General features: G+C 45.4%; 1 protein-coding gene across 1 annotated transcript; it reads right to left on the bottom strand.

Moving 5' to 3' along the window:
* Nucleotides 1-1,614: 1,614 nt before the first annotated feature.
* On the bottom strand, nucleotides 1,615-13,581 carry LOC311133219 (solute carrier family 41 member 1-like; the record flags this gene model as incomplete). The annotated part of the gene is made up of 10 exons (XM_084166707.1): nucleotides 1,615-1,987; nucleotides 2,919-3,067; nucleotides 4,255-4,389; nucleotides 6,858-6,937; nucleotides 7,277-7,421; nucleotides 8,345-8,491; nucleotides 9,006-9,150; nucleotides 9,761-9,832; nucleotides 10,039-10,146; nucleotides 13,387-13,581. 10 exons carry the CDS (start codon nucleotides 13,579-13,581, stop codon nucleotides 1,805-1,807), a joined length of 1,359 nt encoding a protein of 452 aa, XP_084022833.1. The 3' UTR covers nucleotides 1,615-1,804.
* Nucleotides 13,582-15,527: the final 1,946 nt, after the last annotated feature.

Below are 15,527 nucleotides of genomic sequence, written 5' to 3' on the forward strand. Positions count from 1 at the left end.
TCCAGATTATATATATATCTCACTCTCACTCACAGTGGTACAGTGGGGGGGAAAGTATTTAGTCAGCCACCAATTGTGCAAGTTCTCCCACTTAAAAAGATGAGAGAGGCCTGTAATTTTCATCATAGGTACACGTCAACTATGACAGACAAAATGAGAAAAAAAATTCCTGAAAATCACATTGTAGGATTTTTAATGAATTTATTTGCAAATTATGGTGGAAAATAAGTATTTGGTCAATAACAAAAGTTTCTCAATACTTTGTTATATACCCTTTGTTGGCAATGACACAGGTCAAATGTTTTCTGTAAGTCTTCACAAGGTTTTCACACACTGTTGCTGGTATTTTGGCCCATTCCTCCATGCAAATCTCCTCTAGAGCAGTGATGTTTTGGGGCTGTCGCTGGGCAACACGGACTTTCAACTCCCTCCAAAGATTTTCTATGGGGTTGAGATCTGGAGACTGGCTAGGCCACTCCAGGACCTTGAAATGCTTCTTACGAAGCCACTCCTTCGTTGCCCGGGCGGTGTGTTTGGGATCATTGTCAAGCTGAAAGACCCAGCCACGTTTCATCTTCAATGCCCTTGCTGATGGAAGGAGGTTTTCACTCAAAATCTCACGATACATGGCCCCATTCATTCTTTCCTTTACACGGATCAGTCGTCCTGGTCCCTTTGCAGAAAAACAGCCCCAAAGCATGATGTTTCCACCCCCATGCTTCACAGTAGGTATGGTGTTCTTTGGATGCAACTCAGCATTCTTTGTCCTCCAAACACGACGAGTTGAGTTTTTACCAAAAAGTAATATTTTGGTTTCATCTGACCATATGACATTCTTCCAATCCTCTTCTGGATCATCTAAATGCACTCTAGCAAACTTCAGACGGGCCTGGACATGTACTGGCTTAAGCAGGGGGACACGTCTGGCACTGCAGGATTTGAGTCCCTGGCGGCGTAGTGTGTTACTGATGGTAGGCTTTGTTACTTTGGTCCCAGCTCTCTGCAGGTCATTCACTAGGTCCCCCCGTGTGGTTCTGGGATTTTTGCTCACCGTTCTTGTGATCATTTTGACCCCACGGGGTGTGATCTTGCGTAGAGCCCCAGATCGAGGGAGATTATCAGTGGTCTTGTATGTCTTCCATTTCCTAATAATTGCTCCCACAGTTGATTTCTTCAAACCAAGCTGCTTACCTATTGCAGATTCAGTCTTCCCAGCCTGGTGAAGGTCTACAATTTTGTTTCTGGTGTCCTTTGACAGCTCTTTGGTCTTGGCCATAGTGGAGTTTGGAGTGTGACTGTTTGAGGTTGTGAACAGGTGCCTTTTATACTGATAACAAGTTCAAACAGGTGCCATTAATACAGGTAACGAGTGGAGGACAGAGGAGCCTCTTAAAGAAGAAGTTACAGGTCTGTGAGAGCCAGAAATCTTGCTTGTTTGTAGGTGACCAAATACTTATTTTCCACCATAATTTGCAAATAAATTCATAAAAAATCCTACAATGTGATTTTTCTCATTTTGTCTGTCATAGTTGACGTGTACCTATGATGAAAATTACAGGCCTCTCTCATCTTTTTAAGTGGGAGAACTTGCACAATCGGTGGCTGACTAAATACATTTTTTCCCCACTGTATATGACCTGAACAGAGCTCCTTATGGGTGAAAATAACCACTTATAATACGTCTCAATAAGTGACATATAACTACAATAGTTAAATGTCACTATTTTCACATATTGAAATGAGACCATGTTGGACAGAAATAGGCTGATGGATTAGGGACCAAGAGAGCATGCCCTTCCTTCTCTTAGACCCCCTTCGTCCCAGAGGAAGTGGCCAATAGAACGGCCCTGAAGCTCAGGGCCAGGAAGCCGGTCCCCAACAGATCCCCCAGAGCCGTGAGGTACGGGATGGAGTAGTTGTCCGGGTCCAGCCCCTGCCGCCACATCCAGCACACCATCAGGTCAGCCACGTACAGCAGAATCACAACCTGTGAATCAGTCGACAGCACGATGAGTAACCCACTAGTGCAGGTAACTGAGGGAAGTTGGACAGTGCAGAAGCTGTAATAAAATGTCCTTTCACCCTGTGTAAGATGTATACGTCATGTTCAATAACTCCTCCTTTATACTGTCTAGTAACATTCCATTAGTGTGTAGATTACTACCACATTGTAAAAATAAGTTGAGGTAATGTGAACAATAAACATTAAGGGCAAAAATGTATACATGGTTCACACTGCTAGTATACATTTATTTTTCATTTTCAAGTATCTACAAAGTTGCTAATGACACCACAGGTCATATCAACTCTACTGAAAAATATTGTTTCATCTGATAAGTAGCAGGACTAAAACACTGGGCTGGTGTTCTACAGACGTATCAGTCTATTGGTCTGCATTTTTCAGCGATGTGTGGTTTGAATTGCAGCGCTGGAGTTTGACAAGAGGGCTGAAAACAGTCGATATTTTATTAACATTTCTACTAAGGCCGTTGTTTATATCGGCAACGTGATAAGGTCGTCCAAATGGCTCTCGTAGTGTAAAACTATGATTTACTCGACCCAAACCCTCAATGTGTGAGATCCAAACAAAAGAGAGGCATAGTGAAAAGGAACATCCATCCATGAAATTTACATGAACTTTCACTTCATTTTTCACAAGGTTCACAGGTTTATGGCAATACAGACTTCCTACTTTCTTTTTGCAGTGTGTCACTATGGAATAACTAGGTTAAATGAAATTCTATAGAATAAAATACTATAGCATAGAAGTGTCAAACTCATTTTTCCCCAGGAGCCACATTCGGTCTTCACCGAGGTCAATAATTTTTTACAAATTAATGTTTCACTATTTGTCACCTTTTACAGTAGTAGCGGTACAGAGTGACATGTCTGTGGTACATATACATTTGACCTCTGACCTGTAGCAGGGCGGCACACAGGTAAAGGCAGACAAAGGCAGGCGTGAGGGCGCCATGGCCGCCATTCAGTAAGTGGATGGTGTAGAGGAAGAACAGGTGACCCGGAACCACCAGGAAGACCAGAACCCTCGCTGACTTGGAGTTGACCCCTGTTGATGTAAACAGGAGACTTAGAGGACATCTTAACACTAAGTAAGTCGAAAATAAGCTTCCAAAAGTGAACCACCCTTTTAATGTCTAGGAGGAAAAGTACAAGAGAGGGCAGGGTAATGTCGACTGGCGACTCCAAGGGTTAGTAATATTATGTGTAGATGTGTGCAGTGTTCATTTGACCCCTCTGCTTGTTTTTGTTTCTTTTAAGTTTGTTTGACTGGTTAGCTGAGGAGCTGAAGGTCAGGCAGGGGTCAGGGCAGTGTTGTGAAGAACAGGCAAGGGTCAGGGCAGTGTTGTGAAAGTCAGGCAAAGACAGTGTTGTGAGCTGAAGGTCAGGCAAGGGTCAGGGCAGTGTTGTGAGCTGAAGGTCAGGCAAGGGTCAGGGCAGTGTTGTGAAGGTCAGGCAAGGGCAGTGTTGTGAGCTGAAGGTCAGGCAAGGGTCAGGGCAGTGTTGTGAGCTGAAGGTCAGGCAAGGGTCAGGGCAGTGTTGTGAGTTGAAGGTCAGGCAAGGGTCAGGGCAGTGTTGTGAGCTGAAGGTCAGGCAAGGGTCAGGGCAGTGTTGTAAGCTGAAGGTCAGGCAAGGGTCAGGGCAGTGTTGTGAAGAACAGGCAAGGGTCAGGGCAGTGTTGTGAAGGTCAGGCAAAGACAGTGTTGTGAGCTGAAGGTCAGGCAAGGGTCAGGGCAGTGTTGTAAGCTGAAGGTCAGGCAAGGGTCAGGGCAGTGTTGTGAAGAACAGGCAAGGGTCAGGGCAGTGTTGTGAAGGTCAGGCAAAGACAGTGTTGTGAGCTGAAGGTCAGGCAAGGGTCAGGGCAGTGTTGTGAAATTCAGGCAAAGACAGTGTTGTGAGCTGAAGGTCAGGCAAGGGTCAGGGCAGTGTTGTGAAGTTCAGGCAAAGACAGTGTTGTGAGCTGAAGGTCAGGCAGGGGTCAGGGCAGTGTTGTGAAGGTCAGGCAAAGACAGTGTTGTGAGCTGAAGGTCAGGCAAGGGTCAGGGCAGTGTTGTGAAGTTCAGGCAAAGACAGTGTTGTGAGCTGAAGGTCAGGCAGGGGTCAGGGCAGTGTTGTGAGCTGAAGTTCAGGCAGGGGTCAGGGCAGTGTTGTGAGCTGAAGTTCAGGCAAGGGCAGTGTTGTGTCATCTTGTGTGTTTGTGTGCGTTTGAAGTTTAAGTGTGTTTTGACTGCTGACCTGAGGAGCAGAAGGTCAGGCAGGGGCCATGCCAGTGTTGTGTCATCTGGAAGGGCAGGGTCCCCGGCATACTCCAGTAGTGTAGGTAGGTGGAGATGCGGCTGGCCTGGATGGCTACCAGGTTACCTCCCACACCTGGTTGAAGGGAAGGAGCCGAACAATTGTTGAAATACCAGTAGGCATTTTTATAATCTTATTTTGTTGAAATTGTCTGTTGGTCCTCTGTAGCTCAGTTGGTAGAGCATGGTGCTTATAACACCAGGATAGTGGCTTTCTTTCCCGGGACCACCCATATGTAAAATTTATGCACACGACTGTAAGTCACTTTGGATAAAAGCGTCTGCTATATGGAATATTATATTTATTTATATATTTAGGCTTGAGCTTTGGGTTTTGTAAATTATAGGTATTTTCAAGGTTATGATGAAGCATCTTCAAGGTAATTTTAGTTAATTCTGTTTTTCTGCAACTCTTTATAGTTGATTATGTAGGGATTATTCTGCTGTGAATGTAAGGGCATATCTTTAAAGTGAGTTTGTGCACAGAGATAGCATGATCTTGTGTCCATTATTGGATGGAGGGAGAGCGAGAGGTAGAGAGGGACAGAAAGATTGATAGGCAGAAGGAAAGAGGGAAGAAGAGAGAACAACATTGACAGGGAAGCAGAGGGAGAAAGTTAGGAGAAGAATAAACAAGGAGAGAGGGAAAAGAGAGCGTGCGTAAGAGAGAGAAAACACAAATGAATGGCAATGCAAATGTACTTCCTGTCTTGAAATGCCGATTAAATGCGAAAAGCTTTGCTAGCGCTAGCTGAGGCTGGCAAAGATATAGAGGAAATCCTCCAAAGCAGACAGTACATAGTTGTCATTCTAAAGAGGTTTATGTAAACCTTATTGTTAGTCTTCTCCAGCGATGGTGGCTAGCAGTGGGTAACAAACATCCCCATACTAGTCTTAGGCTGCGTTTACACAGGCAGCCCAATTCTGATCTTTTTTTCACTAATTGGTCTTTTGACCAATCAGATCAGCTCTGAAAACGATCTGATGTGAAAATATCTGATGTGATTGGTCAAAAGACCAATTAGTGGAAAAAAAAGAACTGAATTGGGATACTTAGTCAGTTGCACAACTGAATGCATTCAACTGAAATGTGTCTTCCACATTTAACCCAACCCCTCTGAATCAGACATGTGCGGGGGGGCAGCCTTAATTGATGTCATCAGCGGCCAGTTGTTGTTGGGGGTTAACTGCCTTACTCAAGGGCAGAATGGCAGATTTCTTTCACCTTGGCAGCTCAGGGATTCAAACCAGCAATCTTTCAGTTACTGGCCCAACGCTCTTAACCGCTAGGCTACCTGCCGCCCTTGGGCTGCCTGTGTAAACGCAGCCATATTTACTGGAGATGTGGGAACTTCATTACATTCCTCTTTCCCCTCTGATGTTCTGACAAGGCTGCTGAGTGGTTTGAATTAGTGTCCCTTTATTTCTTAAGTTATAAACATCTCAGGAGGCTTCATCATCCTGGCTTTCAAGACTCTTGATGCATTTATAAGTGATGTTCTTCAACAATCAATGGGTATACATTTCAGGAGGCTGCTGAGGGGAGTACAGCTCATAAGAATGTCTGGAACGGAGCAAATGGAATGGCATTAAATAAATGGAAACCATGTGTTAGATGTATTTGATACCATCCCACTATTCCGCTCCAGCCATTACCACGAGCCCATCTTCCCCAATTAAGGTGCCACCAACCTCCCGGGGTATATATATCACTCATTTAAATTATTTAAAAATGGCTGGAAATCACAGACTAGTCCCCTCAAACTCAACTCTGGACCTTTTTTCATTGTTCCCCTCTAATCAGGGACTGATTTAGACCTGGGACACCAGGTGGGTGCAATTAATGATCAGGTAGAACAGAAACCCAACAGGCTCCTCTTAGGGTAAAAGTTCAATACCCCTGGACTAGGCCTTTAGTAACGTGTCACTGATGCAACATGTTTGGAGTCGACTTATGAAATTAATTTTGATGCCATTTAAAAACTTTCAAATGACATTAATTACATGAAGCCACTGTGCTATTGTAAACAGTCACACAAGTTATTGTAATTTACTGTCATACTTCAAAGACTGTTTAAATGTAACAGGACAAGATAACCACGCCTGTCTATTATTTTGTCAAACATGCCATCTATCTTTCCACCAAGACAACCAGATGTTGTCTTCTACAGAAAGGAGTACCAGATTTGACATTTAAGCTGACATCATGTTACAGTAGTGGACAGGCTAGGGATGAGAGGAACTTAATGCTCTTTTCATAACCACTTGAGACTAATAAAGCTATGGCTTCTCGACTCGTACCCATGTCCAAATGAGATTTCATGGTGGTTTTACAAGAGATATATTTAGCAATGGTAAGCAGCATTGGGGTACCCCTGTTTGTAGTTTTGTCCATTCAGCTGTTTCTCAGGTGGCTTCTTGAGGATATTTGTTAGTAAGGAGGAAGTAAGAACTCTTCAACATTTAAATAATATTGAGACAAAACTGAAATCTGAGCATTGAACTACACTCTTTGATCTGAGGAGTTAGGTTCGGTCCACTCACCGTTGATTACGGGGGTGAACACCGCCATGCCCTCAAAGTTCGGGTCGCTCACGGTCCTATCCAGTATCAGGCCCCCGATACTGTGGTTTACAAGGATACAATGGGACACAAACGTCACATAACATGTTCAAAGCTGTAGATTGTCTAAGGGGCATGTGATAAGTTCCACTATTTGTGTCCTCTCCAACTGCATTGATCTGAAAGGAGGATAGGTGAAAGTGATATGGTGCATGGAAGCCTGCTGAGCAGTAGCTGGCACCAGTCCAGTTCTGTCAAATCAGTTTGGATAAAGGTGACAAAAGGCCTTCAAGTTGCACTCTTAACTGTAAGTGAATATACTGCATATTTGTTTCTTCGAAATCTAGTTGGAAGCTCATGGATTGAACATTGATAGAATGTTGATAACCCCAGGCCTTTACCTGCTGATGGACATGGCCACGATGACGGGCTGCCACCCAGACCTCAGCACCTCTCTGATTGGAGGAGAGCGCCGGGCGATGACCACCCACAGCGGAATGAGAACCAGGAAGAAGCCACACACCAGAGCAGGCAGGTACCACATCTCTGGAAGTCAGGAAAGGTAGCGAGTGTGTGTGAGAAAGTGGACACATTCCACATACACGTTTTCTATGCAGGTAGAAAAAATTTGTTACAACTGCAAGACATACTGTATATCACTGTGTTGTACTGTGTTGGACATTTATTAAGCAGACCTGAAATAACTGGTAGTGAAAGAGACTGTGCTTCCCTCTACCTATGACGCAATTGAATTTTCTATGAATTTTCTTTCGAGATTTGAGGATATTTCATTTGGAAACTAATTAGATTTTTTGACTACAAAAGTCAATAAGATTTTTTAATGCCTGGAAAGAAAATGTAATGTAAAATTAAATGAAATAACGGTGAAGTTATGTAATCTATCTTGTTGGTGCTCATAGTCTAGTCCAGTTGGAAATAATGAGAGATTAGTTTCAAACCAACCCCTTCTACAGATTCTCTACCCTTCTCGTCAAAGAGTGCTTCATGGATTTAAATGGAACGGATTGGTGTAAGCCCATACACACACCAATCCAAAACTTTTAAATCCATGAGGGGGAGTGAACAAGTGGCCATTTTGGGGAGAAGTGTAGGGAATCAGAACCTAGGCATAATGAAAATAGCTCCACCAAGGCTTTACTCAATATTGCATCCAGTCCTAGGAATCATCAAGATGGGCCTAGACAGTGGTAGGGGTTAAGGTTCAGATAACATTTGGACCTATTAGACTTCAAACATCCTTTCGTACTTGTACAGTTTTTTCGACAGGACAGGAAGTCAAGGGGACAGACAATGACGGGTAGGAAGGGGACAGACAATGACGGGTAGGAAGGGGACAGACAATGACGGGTAGGATGGGGACAGACAGCGGCTGTGTGGTCTAGGAGTCGAGTGTTACCGCTCGACCAGACTCCGGCACATTCCATTTATTCTGCGGTGAGTGTTCTGACCTTTAAACCGGAAGAGGAAGCTGCTGACCCCAGCCAGCAGAGAGAGGGTGATGAGGTCACCCAGGCTGGCAGCGATGGGCGTAGCCACGTTGTCAGGATTGATTCCCACCTTCCTGGAGCCAATGATCACTCCCACCATCACCAGGCCTACAGACACAGAGTGGACACACATACGATAGTCGACTTTAAATCTAGAATCATCTCATTGTAGATACATTTGTTGGATAAAAACCATATTGTCAAAAACAAAACTCAGGAATCCATAATAAATGGCAAAAATGCCCCAATTTAAAACATTCTTTGACATGCCCACTGATATTGCCATTTTAGTTTTGTACTCTTGGGCCATTTGAATAGATCTCTTTCAATATCTGATTTAGTTATGCTAAGAAACACTAACTTAATTAACATCTTAACGATGGAAGTGACACTACCTAACACTATTTACATTTGAGTCATTTAGCAGACACTCTTATCCAGAGCGACTTACAGTAGTGAGTGCATACATTTCACACTTTTCCCCCCTCCTCCATACTGGTACCCCGTGGGAATCGAACCCACAACCCTGGCATTGCATGCGCCATGCTCTACAAATGAGCCACATGGGACTATCACTGGCTAGTGGCATGACAGCTATTATGGTTTTGTCTGGTTGACTTACCCAAGGACAGGGCAGCTACAAAGGCTGTGGTGACGCTGCTGGCACATAAAACAGCAGCCTGCAGCAGGTCTACATGACCCCTGGTCAATGCGCCCAACCCCACTGCAGCTACTGCAGCCAGGAAACCCACCACTGTGGCCTGGACCTATAGAGGGAGGGAGAGGGAGCAGGGGGAGAGAGGGAGCAGGGGGAGAGAGGGAGCAGGGGGAGAGAGGGAGCAGGGGGAGAGAGGGAGCAGGGGGAGAGAGGGAGCAGGGGGAGAGAGGGAGCAGAGCCATAGGGAGCAGGTAGAGAGATGTAGAGGGAGGGAGATGTAGAGGGAGGGAGATGTAGAGGGAGGGAGATGTAGAGGGAGAGAGATGTAGGGGAGGGAGGTGTAGAGGGAGGGAGGTGTAGAGGGAGGGAGATGTAGAGGGAGGGAGATGTAGGGGCGGGAGGTGTAGAGGGAGGGAGGTGTAGAGGGAGGGAGATGTAGAGGGAGGGAGATGTAGGGGCGGGAGGTGTAGAGGGAGGGAGGTGTAGAGGGAGGGAGATGTAGAGGGAGGGAGATGTAGGGGGAGGGAGGGAGGGAGGGGCATAGCACTGAGACATGTCATTGCCTTGATACAGTGAAACCCTCTTGTGCCCTCTGTTGGATTCACAGATAAACATACTTTATAATAAAGTGTGGTTGACATTACAGGCTAGCCAAAGTGACAGTATTGGTTTGATAAAATGCCATTGGCTGTGTTTGCTGAAGGAGAGGTCAGTGTCACCTGAATGAGAGCCAGGTTGCTACACACCATCCTCCACTGCTGCTTTGGATCATCCAGCTGCCCAGTGTTCGCCTGATAGGAGCATAGACCATATATAAAGGAACGGGAGAAATATTTAACATTTAAATGGTGAGTGCATGTGCATGTGCGTGTGTGTGCGCGTGAGTTTGTATGTAAAATCACGTTTTAGTTTTAAATGTAAACATGTTGTGGCAGCGTTGAGTGTGTGTGTGTGTGTGTGTGTGTGCATGCATGCGTGTGTGTGTGTGTACACTTACTGCTGTAGACAGTCTGGATGCCAGTGTCATCTCCAGGTTGCCTTTCAGTCCCACCAGGGCTGGCACCAAGATAAACACCTCTGTGATCTCCTTAAACACCTCCCAATGCTGAAACATACGCAATGACCTCTTTAAACATGTCCCAGTTCTAAAACACTAATAATGATCTCCCTAAAAAGTTCCCAGGGCTGAAACGTACACAATCCCTCCCAACATTGCCAGCCTGGTTGCCAGATATAAAGTACTCATACTTTAGCCAACTGCTTGGTCGTTGTCATGCCAAAACTGAAAGGAGTTGTCTCAAGCACAAACAGATCTGTCAACCAGAATAATTCACTGTACAGTGAGGGGAAAAGTATTTGATCCCCTGCTGATTTTGTACGTTTGCCCACTGACAAAGAAATGATCAGTCTATAATTTTAATGGTAGGTTTATTTGAACAGTGAGAGACAGAAAAATCCAGAAAAACGCATGTCAAAAATGTTATCAATTGATTTGCATTTTAATGAGGGAAATAAGTATTTGACCCCTCTGCAAAACATGACTTAGTATTTGGTGGCAAAACCCTTGTTGGCAATCACAGAGGTCAGACGTTTCTTGTAGTTGGCCACCAGGTTTGCACACATCTGAGGAGGGATTTTGTCCCACTCCTCTTTGCAGATCTTCTCCAAGTCATTAAGGTTTCGAGGCTGACGTTTGGCAACTCGAACCTTCAGCTCCCTCCACAGATTTTCTATGGGATTAAGGTCTGGAGACTGGCTAGGCCACTCCAGGACCTTAATGTGCTTCTTCTTGAGCCACTCCTTTTTTGCCTTGGCCGTATGTTTTGGGTCATTGTCATGCTGGAATACCCATCCACGAGCCATTTTCAATGCCCTGGCTGAGGGAAGGAGGTTCTCACCCAAGATTTGACGGTACATGGCCCTGTCCATCATCCCTTTGATAAGGTGAAGTTGTCCTGTCCCCTTAGCAGAAAAACACCCCCAAAGCGTAATGTTTCCACCTCCATGTTTGACGGTGGGTGTTCTTGGGGTGATAGGCAGCATTCCTCCTCCTCCAAACATGGTGAGTTGAGTTGATGCCAAACGTCTCCATTTTGGTCTCATCTGACCACAACACTTTCACCCAGTTCTCCTCTGAATCATTCAGATGTTCATTGGCAAACTTCAGATGGGCATGTATATGTGCTTTCTTGAGCAGGGGGACCTTGCGGGCGCTGCAGGATTTCAGTCCTTCACGGCGTAGTGTGTTACCAATTGTTTTCTTGGTGACTATGGTCCCAGCTGCCTTGAGATCATTGACAAGATCCTCCCGTGTAGTTCTGGGCTGATTCCTCATCGTTCTCATGATCATTGCAACTCCACGAGGTGAGATCTTGCATGGAGCCCCAGGCCGAGGGAGATTGACAGTTATTTTGTGTTTCTTCCATTTGCGAATAATCGCACCAACTGTTGTCACCTTCTCACCAAGCTGCTTGGCGATGGTCTTGTAGCCCATTCCAGCCTTGTGTAGGTCTACAATCTTGTCCCTGACATCCTTGGAGAGCTGTTTGGTCTTGTCCATGGTGGAGAGTTTGGAATCTGATTGATTGATTGCTTCTGTGGACAGGTGTCTTTTATACAGGTAACAAAATGAGATTAGGAGCACTCCCTTTAAGAGTGTGCTCCTAATCTCAGCTCGTTACCTGTATAAAAGACACCTGGGAGCCAGATATCTTTCTGATTGAGGGGGGGTCAAATACTTATTTCCCTCATTAAAATGCAAATCAATTTATAACATTTTTGACATGCATTTTTCTGGATTTTTTTGTTGTTATTCTGTCTCTCACTGTTCAAATAAACCTACCATTAAAATTATAGACTGATCATTTCTTTGTCAGTGGGCAAACATACAAAATCAGCAGGGGATCAAATACTTTTTTCCCTCACTGTAACAGGACATGACTATTACCAGTATTACATAATTTCTTTATTCAGATTAAAACCATAATCTGTTGCTGTTGTCATCCCATTATAATCTAATAACAATCATCTGAATATTGAAATTATAGTGACACTAAAATAAGTCTTACTGTAACTTAGTGGCATACAGTAACTCTTGTTGGTTACAGGTGAATGTTTTGAATCCAACCAGTGTTCAAGGTTGATGTATTTCTTTTTTTCTGCACATGTTTTCATTTCCAATTCAAAAGGAACAATATCCCTGAGCTTTCAAGGCTGACTTCAGTCAAAGTGACTACCCAACCCACCGACCTATTCCATTATTCAGGGGTCAGTCACGCCATGCGACTGCTGGGATCTTTCCAAAAGGTGAACCAGGGAAAGAGCTATTTTGCTGCTCCATTCTTATTTTCCTATATGTCATTTGTGCTCCTCTACTATCTATACACTATGCCTATCTGCATGTCTTATAGAATACACTTTGAAGGGCAAGCTACTGTCCTTATCAGTCAAGTGGGTCATCCATCTACAAAATGTTCCACAGAGTATAGCCACAAGTTAGCCTGAGTCCCAGTTCTATTTGTGCTGTCTTGCCAACTCCTATCGAAAATGACATAGGAGTTTGCAAGACAGCACAAGCAGATCTGGGACTCGGGCTAAGCCTCAAGTGCATGATCTATTAGATATTGACACACATTTCAATTGGCTGCAGCACTCTCGTGTCGTGGATGCTCTTTCTAGCTGTCATTTACAGCCACTGTCAAGGGTATTCTGACTGCCCTTTGAAACGGCTTTGAAGTCCCCAGATAGATCCTGTCGTCTGTTTATCAGTCTCTCCTATAATTTTCCATACGATGCATCTCAAAGCACCTCCTACATTTAAATAGGCCTCTGTATCATTTCATGCTACATTTCCTACAGTTCTCAATGCTTTCTTGATAGTTTCTTCTTACATTTTCCATAGCAAACAGCTCGGCTCCTCTCGTGACACAAGCGTCATGTTGCCAGAGATGACTAATCAGCGATCACATCCCAAATGGCACCCTAGTCCCTATATAGTACACTACTTTTGACCAGAGTCCCTGGTCAAAAGTAGTGCACTATAAAGGGAATAGGGTGCCATTTTGGACGCATCCAACGTGCCCTTTGCTAACCCTCCCAGTCCCACCACTGGTTAGTTATCTACCAGGGAATGTGGGCAATCGCTGATACAAAGCAATCTGCCAATGTAGACACCTAAACCTCTGTGGCGCCACATCTCTCTCACCTGGTTTTTGCTTAGATTGAAGGGGACTTACTCAACACATCACAACATGCCCTGATAAATACAACACACACACACACAAATGCTATATGTACTTTACAATACACACAAACAAACACACACACACTCAAAGTTAGCCCATACTTGAACCACATCCATGACTATGCCCGCTGCCACCATGCCCAGGCCGGCCACCAGGTAGGGCAGTAGGATCTGAACCGCGATGAGCCAGGCACTCTCAGGCAGGTAGCCATGGTGGGAGCGGGTCAGTTTACAGGTGAAGCCCCTCAGCTTCTTCCCCTGGTAGCACAGCTCCAGCTCCAAATGGGTGACCACCATGGTCTCCGCAGGTCCCAGTTACCCCATCCCCACCTGGAAAGTCACGAGTGGGGGGTTAAGGGAGTGACAGCTGCCCCGTTTCACACCAACCTCCACCACTAATGTCTCATCTATGGTATGGTCTCCTCTTTGATAGTTTAGTTTAGCGAATGGAAGTTTATTCCGAGGAGGGAAGCCTGGTTTTGACGAAAAGGGGAGAGATTCCTTCGAGTCGACAGCAGCATGTCCCCAAACGTTCTTCAACCAATCCACTGAGCTCGACGTATTTCAGAGCCTTTACAATGACAGTTTGTTTGTCCTTCTGAATGAGAATGACATTAGAATGACAGCTTGTCCTTCTGTCTTTAGCCAACGTTGCTAAGATAACACAACAAAGAAATTATGCCACTGGTTGAGGAGGCTGAAGAACGGCATGGACTGCCTTTGTCCTCTCTCGCGTGGAGGTCTCACACACTCACACACACACACACACACACACACACAGACACAGACAGAGACACAGAGAGAGAGATACGGGTCCTCCAGATAGGGGTGTCTGCCAGGACTCTTCTGACACTCACCCGCCGCTGACAGACAGACACACACACTCCTCACGCTTCGCTCTTCAGTAGGCGAGCTGCCGATGGCCTCCGCTGGAAGCAGCCGGTGCGTTTGCCGCCGCCGGGCCTGAAAAACGCCCACGTCCTCTGGGACAAGGACAACCAGAAGGCTGCTAACTTTTTCTCTGCCTTCCCCAGCCGCTGCTCGTGATGCCTCTCTTCCTTCCTCTGCTCGTCCCACTGCCCTGTGTGAACGGCCTGGCTGGCCTGGAGTCCCTTCCTCATGTTGGGCCGGAGTCGTGATGTGGGGCGTTTGTTGGTGTGTCGCAGATGAGAAACGAGGTGATAATAGATGGTGACGGTCCGTGGTTCTAAGGCTCGTAAGGCGAAGGACTGCAGGGTGACATTGAGTGAGGATGATGTGTCCCGAGGCAAAGCGTTAAGAGTACCTGTCCCGCCGCTGGTAGGGGTTTCCTCTCCTGTGTGACGCAAACAGATTGGGTCCTGTTGGTGTTTCTGTGCGAGAGGGAGAGGAGAGGGTGCTGCTGCCGTCTGTGCGAGCAGGGCTATCAGACTGAAACGGGTCTCTCTTTTTTTTATATCTCTCTTTTTGTTCTCTTTCTATTTTCTTTCTTTCTACCTTTCCCTCTGTCTCATGATAACTATCTTGTTCCTCTCTCTCCTCATCCTCAATGCCAGCACGTGTTGTACCTGACACACACACGTGGGACTAGCCTGGTCCCCTCTAATGGACATCTGTTCACCTTTCTGATTGGTGGGTCGACTGTCTGTCTCCCTCCATTTGCGTAGCATCTCCTGGATTTATGGGGTTTGGGCTCTTTCTACCTGTTAGTATTATTAGCCAGTCCCCCAAAATATTTGCCAAACACTGGAAGTGAAGTAAAAATCTATTGGTTCTTAATAATTCATGACCATGACATACATTTGAGACCTACATGCTGTTAAGGAAAGGAGAGAGGGAACCGAACTCAGCTCTTTAATGCTCCTTGTCCAATAGCCCCCACCCCTCCACACACACTATTTTTATCTATCCCTTCCAAGGGATTAGGTATGCACAATAACACATTGACCATGACTCAGCTGAAAGGCGTCCCTGAGACGTGATGTGAACAGTCTGTTCCTCCCTGCTCCCCCCACTGACACCATGTTGGAATTCAGAAGCCCCATTTATACCTGCTTCTAACTTGCGTCCTTTGTCCTGATCTTGTCAACATTCTGATTGTCTACACCCGTCTAAAAATGTGGACACAATCAAAATACACACTGTGATCAGATCATCCCTGCCCACCTCCAGAGGTAGTCAGACACGCATTGTGTCTGGATATCTTACAAGTGTAGACAGATCTGGACAGAGAAACCATTTAAATCATCATCATTCCACTCTCT

This window comes from Coregonus lavaretus (assembly GCF_964263955.1).
Source record: "Coregonus lavaretus genome assembly, chromosome: 8".
NCBI classification, from domain to species: domain Eukaryota; kingdom Metazoa; phylum Chordata; class Actinopteri; order Salmoniformes; family Salmonidae; genus Coregonus; species Coregonus lavaretus.